The sequence below is a fragment of the Anoplopoma fimbria genome, chromosome 18, assembly GCF_027596085.1.
Source record: "Anoplopoma fimbria isolate UVic2021 breed Golden Eagle Sablefish chromosome 18, Afim_UVic_2022, whole genome shotgun sequence".
Lineage (NCBI taxonomy): Eukaryota > Metazoa > Chordata > Actinopteri > Perciformes > Anoplopomatidae > Anoplopoma > Anoplopoma fimbria.
In genome coordinates this window covers 21,158,660-21,168,891 of record NC_072466.1, presented here as the reverse complement: position 1 = coordinate 21,168,891, position 10,232 = coordinate 21,158,660, and the positions used below count along the sequence as shown (strand labels likewise).

Sequence of the window (10,232 nt, the reverse complement as noted above, 5' to 3'; positions counted from 1 at the left end):
GTCCCCATTCATGCAGATCGTCATGTCTTATTTTTATTTTTATGACTGAGGCCATGCCACTGTCTCTGCATCCTCGCAGGCACCGATTGACCTCTACTGTCATCTGTGCTGTGCTGAGGAAATGTTAGTCAGGAATGAGGAGCAGGAGAAACACTGGCACCTGGTGGCAGAAAAGGGTTCGGTTCATGTGGGAGGAGGACTGCAGCCTCAGAAAAGGTTCGGCCACTCTCTATCTACATAATACTATAGTCTATAAATACTCCTAACGACATTATCACTCAATTTGAATGTAACAAATTCACATCCATAAGGCAAGATTCTCTAAGTCCTCCCCAAAACTTTGATATTTTTCAAGTTGAAATCAATTGTTACATGGATACATTAACCCTGATGACAAACACAATAAGTGAAAGTACGTTGCAGTTATTTTAATTATTAATTTCTGTAGCCCCTAATTAAGTATGTTGACTTTTTTATGTTATTGTTTATTAATTATTTTTAAATACCTTATTTCTTATACTTAATTTACTTTTCTTATTCCATTTTATGAACACCTTTTACAACACTTTTCTTTATCTTTAATTTTGTAAGATTGTTCAAGACCTGCTGTTCAATAAAATAAAATGTCATCATCATTCTATCCTCTTAGACATTTGTGTGAAATTTTCACAATAAGTAAATTCATTCTTAAACTATGGCCAGAAACTTGCTTTGTGAGTTTACGATCAGATTCTAATCAGTTCATTGTTGTGTCAAAGTGGACGTTTGTGCCAAACTGAGTTCACAAGAATGGACAGACAACCCTGTATCAGGTTCAATGGATAATCACTGTTTAGTGAGTCAACTGTTATTTCTATCAGGTTGAACATCACATTAGGAAACAGTCCTAACTTTTTTTAATACATTCTCAAGCGTCATAAACAATCTCTCCTGTGGGAAAAGGTTCATTCTCAAGTTCAGGTGAACTTTGTATGAATGAGCGAATGCAGGCTACCCATAGTGCATGTATTTTGTGAAAAGTACAACAATCAACACAATCCATAACAATTCATACGTTTTTTTAATTATTTTGTGTAAGTTCAAAGACCGGAGGGTAATTTAAAGGATAAGACTGGTCTCAGTAAAAGACGTGTGTCCAGGGGCCTCGCAGGACCACCATCTGGCCCTGCTGTCTCACCTCCATCAATAAGAAAACATAGACTAGACTGCTGACAGGGGATCAGTCTAGCAGTTAAACAGCAACAACTGCAGACATAAAAACACAGCCCAATGTTCACTGTAAAACTCTCTATTCAGTGATCATTCTGTAGTTTCTGCTGTGGAGTGTTTGATCAAGTTTGGTGTTTATTTGTTTTCTTACATTTCAAGTACAAATTAGCACGGCGACTCAGATTCTTGTTGAGGAAACCAACCTTGCTTATATTCAGAAATGATTCTTGTCGGTTTAACAAGATGTAGAGATCCAGAGATCATTAGTGGGTGACGGACAGTGTGTTTAGGTTTTCTGATCCTGGTTTCCAACTTTGATGAATTCTATAGTTATATTACTCAAACAGTTAAACAGACAAACAAAAGGTGCAGGTTCCCGGGTCTTACAGTTACACTCACTGCAAAAAAGGGCAAATACAAACTAGGCTGAGTGACCTTTACAGTGGTTACTGCTAAAGGTGGAGTCAGCCATTCTGGCGAAAGATGACTTCAGCCAATCAGCTCCCTGTTGCTGATTGGCTAGAACAGTGTGTGTTTCCCATCAGAGCCAGGGCTGCGTATGGACCCCAGATGTGCACTCGCAGAATGCACAGCTAACTGACCGTGAGGAGAAATTCACTAAATGTGACAAAAAGTGTACTGGATTAGAGTCACTGACTCCGCCTTTTTGAAGGGCTACTAGTAGTTCCTGACTGAGAACCTGATGCTGTGGTTGTGGAGGCGTTCAAGGAGACTGGTTTTATGGAACGCAGCTCCTGGAGTGTACACCCCTCCCCTGTTAATAACGACAGAGAGAGAGAGAGAGAGAGAGAGAGAATGAGGGATGATGCTTGAAGAAAAGAGGGAGGCAGATATAGATGAGACAGAAGGACTTCACCAAGTCTCCCATTTATAAAAAAAGAAAAGGGACTAAACTGACCTCCTGGGCAGAGAGTGCAGCTCATTCAGCAAGGTTACCGCTGCTTGTACCAGAGCAGACACTGTAGCGACATAACCAGGCTCTGTGAACCAGAACAAAAACACAAACATGGACATGAAAAAAGTTGCAGAAATGGTCAACGTTCATGTTTTTTTAACTTGCCCCTTTAAAAATTGTTTTGTAGCGGTTTTCAAATGACAACAAAGGCCAGAGTTAAGTGTCATGCACCAAGGAATGAATCCGAAAACGCCGCCCCACTCCATATTTTGAGTCCTGTCTCCGTGATAATAGAAATTCTTGATTCTATTCAGCTTATCAACTTTGTCTCTTACTGCCATCGTACCGCCGTGGCCTTGTACTTGCCCCACGTCAACCCAGCATACACCATCCTGCTGCTGTAAATACTCCCTAGGGCACCAAATGTGGATTAATCCACCACAGAAAATAGTCCCCAACAAATGCACGATTTATTCCCGTTTGAGTAACATTTGCTCAAAACATCACAGAGCCTTCTTATACTGAAAAATACATCAGACGGATCCTTTAACAACTAATTGCAGTTATTAAAGTAAAACTTCTTAATCAGACCGAAGTGCCATTTCATTTAATTTCTCTATATGAACTGAAAAAAGGTAGATGTGGAGTGATTCAGAGATCTGGAGCCAAATCTACTCACTACCACAGTCAAACATTGGTAGAATGGGCCTTTTTCACAACACCACTTGTACTACTACATAGTAGGAAAAGCAGAGGTGTTACTTATGACACCTGACAAAATAATAATAAATTGTATGATAGCTATATATGTTTCCATTAAACACAACCAGAAGCCCATGTGTACTGTAGTTGTGGCAGCTTTACCTGCTCCTATGACCTGGGTGCAGATCTTTGCGTTGGGTCGGCCGTGTGTGGGATCGGAACCCTCTGAGTAGCCCTCCCCGAAGAGCGTCAAGCTGAAACACGTGTCTTCTATCTGAGGGAAGAGAAAGAACCAAATGAGCGGGAAAAACACAGTAGGATAGAGAAATCTAGTACATTTGCTTATATCAGTGTGTTTTTGTATCCCTCATACATTACAGACCACATACATTTAATTTGACATAACATTAAGGCACCTAAAAATAACTAGTTTTTCTCTAAAACATATTTTAAGAGTTTAACACTCATTACATCAAATAAACTGTCATCACATTTTGATTCGATAAATCCTGATTTTCCCAAAACCCCTCCAAACCAATCAGTGACAGAAACCCAAACACTGATATCTCCCATGTAAAATAACCAAAACCGGTGATACTTTGGCAGATTCTTTTCTCTTCATTGTTTGACCCCATCGCTCCATATGAGAAGATGATTGAGAAAATAGGTTTTCGGGGCTTTGAACAACACAAACTTAATAACCCGGAGCAGTTTCTGGATTTCCTTTCCCTTGGTTACTGCAGGCGATGTTGGGCAGCCATGCACATATTCATCTCAGGGTCCCAAAAGGATACAAAAAACTCATACAGTATTTTACGGCACCTGCTTCATGGTTGGACCAGACTTGGTGAACAAGCCAAAGGAGAAGAGTGATGGGAACTTTGGGAAAGACAAAGAACAAATATAAATTATTAACATGTCACATTTCATATATATATCGTCGCCGCAGACAACACAACGCTGGTATGCTGCTAAATAATGAGAGCTTTCCCAGTCCGCTTTAGGCTTAATCAACATTGTCTAAACTCGTTTGGGGATGGCTTGATGTAACAGACGATAATTTACATGTTTAAGTCCCACACTCCAGCTTTAAGTCTAAAAGAGTCCTAAAGCTCCTAATAGCTTTAAATAAACTCCACTACCAAGGGTCTCCAATGATCAAAGTAGACGTTACAAACAGAGGTTGGTTGATGATGATGATGATGATGATGATGATGATGATAGCTACCGTGGTGAGGAGCTTCCTGCCCAGGCTGAATTTGACCATGAACCAGAAGAGGAGGCCTCCACAGAGGAGCTTAACGACCGAGAAGAGGCCACCGATCCCGACGTAGGCACTGTACTGGACCTGTGGATGTGAGGGGAGAGGGGGCACGAGAGGCACAATGGAGATGATAAAAAATGGTGACGGGGAGAGAAAAAGGTGAGGAGGTGCAGATTACAGGTGAGGGTGAAAGGAGAGATGAGGGAAGTTGAGAAAGAAGAGGGGGAGGAAGGGAGGGGCAAGTGATGGAAGGAAAGGAGTCAGGTGGTAGAGGTGGAGGACGGAAGGATGCAGATGTAAAGGTAGAGGATGGAGAAGAAGTAGGAGGGGGAGAATAAAGGCACAATTACATTGAGGGAGGAAATAAAGCAGGGTAAAAAAAAGATAAAATAATTGATGGGAGAGAAAAAAAAAGTGAGGGAGGGACATGAGATGAGATGTCAAAGGGAGTAATGAGAGATGAATCACTACAGATGATGAGAGATGTCAACATAAGATATAGTTTCATTACGTAATGACAGCTGCTGGAACGGCTGACCTAGTTACAGGTACGGCAGGAAAAGTTTTGCTTTCCACGAATGGAGGTGCACAAAATAAGAAAGATGACCAAATATTGATTATTAAACCTCTTTGGGTCATTTCGGTCAGCATTTCCGGGATAGACTGAGCGGTGGTTCTTCATCTTTCTGGTCCAGAGGCGCTCAGGCAGAGCCAAACACTTCAATGCATGCCCGTTTTTTACTTAACGGGCGGTGCTTAAGTATCGACTGCATGGAAATGAACATTTACCTTTATTCACCTGGCAGACGCTTTAGTCCAAAGCAACGTAAATATGAGGTACAATCCAAGCCACAGTACATCAGGGAGTCTAGTTTGATCATACCTCAGGGTAGGAACTCCCAACGAGCTGTTGCAGAACTGGGATGTAACCTTCTGATTGGCTGACCGCAGATATAATAATTGGAATTGTCTTGGCCAGGTCTCCCTGGAGTTTCTAACCCCATTAGGACTTGAAATTCCTTTTTTGTGGCGTTTACTAGTACAACACGTAGATCACAGATAACAGGGGAATTATGTACAAATAATTCAAGTATCAAGTACAAATCAAGTCAAGTCAAGCCCTACACCCCCGCCCGACCACTTGGCTCTGCTGCCTCGGGCGATTGGTTGCCCCGTCGCTCAGAGGTCCCTGCGGCCGATCCACCCGGTCACAGCTTTTTTCTGTCCTGGCCCCTCAGTGGTGGAATGAACTCCCCACTGATGTCAGGACAGCAGAGTCGCTGCCCATCTTTAGGCGCAGGCTGAAAACTCACCTCTTCAAGAAGTACTACCCTGAGCCTTCCTCGTAGCACTTATTGCCTTCCACTTATTGTATTCGTATTAGTTTGTTGCACTTATTGTATTGTAGTTTGTTGCACTTACTGTAGTTTGTTTCTGCACTTATTGTACTTTTGCTCTGGTTTCTGCATGCTTTTGCTCTTGCTCTTAGATGCTTGTTTAAGAAAGGAGATGGACTTATGACTTCTGGTGACTAGTAGTTCTCTTGAATACCTATGTTGAATACACTTATTGTAAGTCGCTTTGGATAAAAGCGTCTGCTAAATGACTGTAATGTAATGTACAAATACTGTGAGTACAGATGCAACTTGGAAAAAAAGACAATTTGCTTAATATGAAGCTTTTAACAGCACTCTGTTACTTGTGCTGAGCAGTGGCCACAAGTGATGATTACAGTTTAATGTTTAAATGTAGTGTAGCAGAACTAAAGCAAACAGTAATATTTTGTCTAAAGTTTCCACAATCATCTGCTGGTCATAACAACTTTGCGTTTGTAAGACGACAGCCTCCAAAATGGACACGTTCTCTCTGTAAGCGGTGCTGGACAGCAGCCACCGTGACTTCAAGTGATCTACAGGATAACGATGAATCCTAAAAGGTTGTGTAACGGCAGCACAAACTGGGAAGAGTCAAGTCAGCAGACTGAAGCCAGTTACACAACAATGTCTATCTAAAGTTTGTTGACATCGGCTGACCATAAGCCAAGTAGTTATGAATGAGTGGTTATGAATAACTCTTCCTCTGAAAGAGAAATATTTCTAGTGATGTTAAGCTGGAAGCAGTCTGCTTTACACAGTTTGAGCATACAGAGCCATGTTTTGATGATCTGTCACTTCACTGGCATGTGCAGATGTAAAAACGGTGACTTGATGCTCATCCCTGTCTACTGCGGACGAAGCTAACGTGTAGTGTGGCTGCATAAGAGTCGACAGTGACGCTCAGATTTAAAAACACATGAAAAAGAATCAACTTTGCGAATGTTTTGAGAGGAAGAAAATGCATTGAACTGTAACTGTGTTGGAAAGGAAAACTCCACCTGGTAGCTTTAACTACCACCACTGCAATAAATGATAAAAAACACAGCGTGAGCTTCTCTTTTGAGTTCATCTTACTGGTGACCGGTGTTCCTCCTCGTAGAGGAAACGCTGGGTTCTCTTGACTACTGAAGGGTCAGAACCCATAAACGGGATGGCGTACTGCTCCATCTCCTTGCTGAAAAACACAAACCCCCTGGACACACACACACACACACACACACACACACACACACACACACACACACACACACACACACACACACACACACACACACACACACACACACCACATTTCAAAAGGAGAAAGCAAAGCAGACTTATGATTTACCTCTGCTTGCAGAATCAGCACAATGTATTCCATCTCATTTCATCCATTGATAGTCTACTAAATCCTCCCCTCCGTCCCTGCCAGTCTAGCAGACATCAACAGTCTGCAAATAGCAGCTATCTTCCAAATGTGCTGGATTATTACACAGAAGCTTCAATGTTGGTCCTCACTTGTAGAGCCCATTTCATGGCCTAGAGATTCAACACAACTAATCCAAATTAAGGCTTTCATTCCAAAGCCTTTTTAGGAACAACATTTTCACTACATGTTTATTACACTACATGAAATTACAAATACCCTGAGATGAATGCATTTGCGGAAATGGCACTATATAAAAAATGAAGGCATTGTTATTTAAATAATATTCCATCTTTCACTCTGGAATCAAACAAGTGTCAAAAAGGCGCTTCAGTTTCAGAGAGAAAATCCCTGTCTGCTGTACATTAAAGAAACGCCTTCCTTTACTATTCTCTGCCAAGCTCCACATTCCAATAAAAACGTTATCCCTCCCAGTTAAGTGTTTCACCCAGACAGTAATGGCTCAGTTATAGCCTCACCTCTTTTTGACTTTGGCTCCCACCACGGGCAGCGGTTTATGGCCGAGCTTCTTCCTCAGCTGGCGGAGGGATCCGCTGTCCGCGAAGCCGTACACTGCAGACCGCCAAGTGGCATCGTGGCCAACCGAGCCCTGCGGAGGGGGTTGAGATAACCTTAACCTCTGTGACAGAGTGCAGAGGAAACCAGTGCTATCAAAGAGTCCCCGCCATACACACCGAGGGTTTAATGTGAAAACACCATTCATTTATTCTGATTGACAGATTTATGTGACATGAGTCTGCTGGGGATTGCTTTGCTTACCCTTAAAAAAAATTACTGACACTGCAGCATAGTTACACAAAAGCAGCCAGTAGCATGTTTTGGTTATCCATCAGCATATTTAGTGTCAAGGAACATGAATAATGGGCATATAATACCACCCTCCCAACTCCACTCACTGAACCTGCTCTATCTCTCTGTCTAGATGATTTTCTGCAATGTTTGATTATAAAATAATACACACCATCTGTGATTTGCAGCATCCTTAACTATGCCTTTAAAGTGACAGATCGATTGTATTAACTCACACCGACACAGCCATCACTTCACTTTCTAAAAGTGTGATTATCAGACAACATTTCCCATCATGCATTGCAGAGGCTGTCATTGGTCAGGCTACCTGAGGCCCACTGCTGATGCTCAGGAAGCTCTCCACAGCTGTCAGTGTCCCTGAAATCAGACCAAATCCCACAGTTGAAGGCCAAGTTCCAGTTCATATGAAACATTACCCAAATACAACCAGATGCATTCAGCTTAGCTTGACACTAGAAGCCCTGTAAAGACTGCGGCAAAGCAGATTGAGGCTCTGTATTTATTGGTTAATCCATGGCATTTACAATTGATAAAAAGCGGTTGATATCTTTTACTATTTTATTACTGTATAATTGATAAATTAATTAATCTAGATACTAATAATTATAAAGAAAATTAGGTTGTTTCTATATTTGGAAGTTGTGAGGACGTTTAAAAATAAACAAAAGTCCTTGCAGGCAAACTGATGATTCAATCAATAAGCATCAGGTTTTAAAAAACAGATACACAGCTAGAGTTTCTAGTGATGTACACTTTGCCATATTGAGAATACTAGAACTTTTTACTTCATTGAGTAAACCAGTTACAGGCTCTATGGTTCACAGTGGCTGAGTGATGCTTCTATTTTCCTACCTTTGAACTGCTTCTGTGTGTAGAGAACACCCAGGTCTGCTGGTATGGAGTCGAAGCCACAGCTGCCGATCACGTAGACTCCCCTGTCCAACGCCTTCGTGTGGTACTCGAGCTGCATGAGCTCTAGGAACTGTATAGGATGGATACACATGTAGACACACAGAAACAAAATGCACCTGAACAGCAATGCACAGTCACGGATGCAGACAAGACTCCATGTAATCAGTCTACTTAAAGATGAGTTATAAACAAGCTGTAGATCAAATACAAAGGAAAGAATCACTGTGAATCAAACCTAAAAAACATAGTGGACATTTCTTTTCCTACCTGAGGCTCCCCACAGATGTCTATGTAGTGAGCTCCGTTCTCTATGTAAGCTTTGACCACTGGTTCCCCATAAAACCTGTACTGAAAGGACAAAGAGCATGGAGAGAATAGTTTCTACACAAACCACAGTACATCAGTGTTGTCGGTTTGAATTCAATTTAAAAACTTGTGTCAAAACATCATCTCTGTGTCTCTTTAGTCCCCCTCCCTGAGACAAAGTGTAGATGACATACTTACAGGGCCCACACAGTTGAGAATCACCACTCCTTGTTGGCACATGATGGCCAGCGATTCCTCGATAGACACATCAGCAACAATGATTTCAATGTCCGTCCTCAGCTCTGGCATAGCTGTCAGATGAGAGGAGAAGAGACGTTTCTGTTAATGAACAGCTTTTTTAGCTTATGCTCCCAAACTGTGGAACAACCTGCTCAAAAACATTGGAGAGGCAGCCTCTGCTGACATTTTCAAGCATCACTTAAAAACATATCTATTTTGCCATGCCTTTCTTTTTAAACAGCACTTTATGTGCGTTCCACAGAGTCCCGAATCTGTATTTTAAATGATCTTTTATGTATTTAAAAAACACTATGTTGCTAGATTTTATTTATCTATTTTTTTTTTAATTTTACATTTTTAATTACACTTAAAATGTAAGTGCAAAATGAATGCTTTCTATTAAATAAAGGTTTTGTTTTTATTTTATTTTTTTAATGTACAGCACTTTCAGCATAGTATGTATGAAATGTGCTATATAAATAAAGATATTATTTATTATTATTATTATTATTATTATTATATATTATATACAATGTAGGTACAATGTAGGTACAATGTGTTACGTGTTGCGTTCAAGGTCCCGCCTGGTAACACGTTAGTTCCGCTTCTGTCCGCTGATTGGCTGAAGACGAACAATTAATTAATTAACCAATTAATCCGCAACTACAGTTGTATGTGGAACATTATTGTTTATTTGATATTATTTAATATGCTTATATTTTATAATTTAATAACAGTGTGTTTATTCCACATTAATTACATTTTGTAACATGTCCAATATCTAGGGAACGATGTCCTCATTCAACTATAAACATGTTAAAGGAACAGTAGCCTAAATATTCTCCTTAAATCAAAGTATCGTGAATGTGAATTATGATGGAAAAGATACACCGTTGGTTCAGACTGTGCTGAATTTCCCACTTTTGTCACCATGTTGTAACTGTGTGAGGCTAAAAGGGCCGAGGGCTCTGTGATGCACATTGACATCTAGTGGCGAAGCTGAGGTACTACATAATTGTGGCCAGTGTCAAAACATTGGAGCATGCATGTTGCAGTAAAACAACCAAAACA

At 40.8% G+C, this 10,232-nt stretch overlaps 1 protein-coding gene across 1 annotated transcript; it reads right to left on the bottom strand.

The window, feature by feature from the left end:
• Positions 1-1,887: 1,887 nt before the first annotated feature.
• Positions 1,888-9,230, bottom strand: LOC129107614 (saccharopine dehydrogenase-like oxidoreductase). Its single transcript, XM_054619117.1, has 11 exons — positions 9,120-9,230; positions 8,883-8,963; positions 8,556-8,685; positions 8,011-8,060; positions 7,352-7,482; positions 6,542-6,659; positions 4,056-4,175; positions 3,650-3,706; positions 2,990-3,101; positions 2,129-2,210; positions 1,888-1,984 (listed from the first exon to the last, which is right to left on the bottom strand). The coding sequence occupies exons 1-11, from the start codon at positions 9,228-9,230 to the stop codon at positions 1,888-1,890; spliced, it is 1,089 nt and encodes a 362-aa protein (XP_054475092.1).
• Positions 9,231-10,232: the final 1,002 nt, after the last annotated feature.

Excerpts from the sequence above, each read along its gene's own strand:
- LOC129107614 (XM_054619117.1), bottom strand. The coding sequence starts at position 9,230 with ATGCCAGAGCTGAGGACGGACATTGAAATCATTGTTGCTGATGTGTCT. Across the intron at positions 8,061-8,555 it reads CACACAGAAGCAGTTCAAAG|GGACACTGACAGCTGTGGAG; the intron begins GTAGGAAAATAG and ends GTCTGATTTCAG. Across the intron at positions 6,660-7,351 it reads GGAGCCAAAGTCAAAAAGAG|GGGGTTTGTGTTTTTCAGCA; the intron begins GTGAGGCTATAA and ends GTGTGTGTCCAG.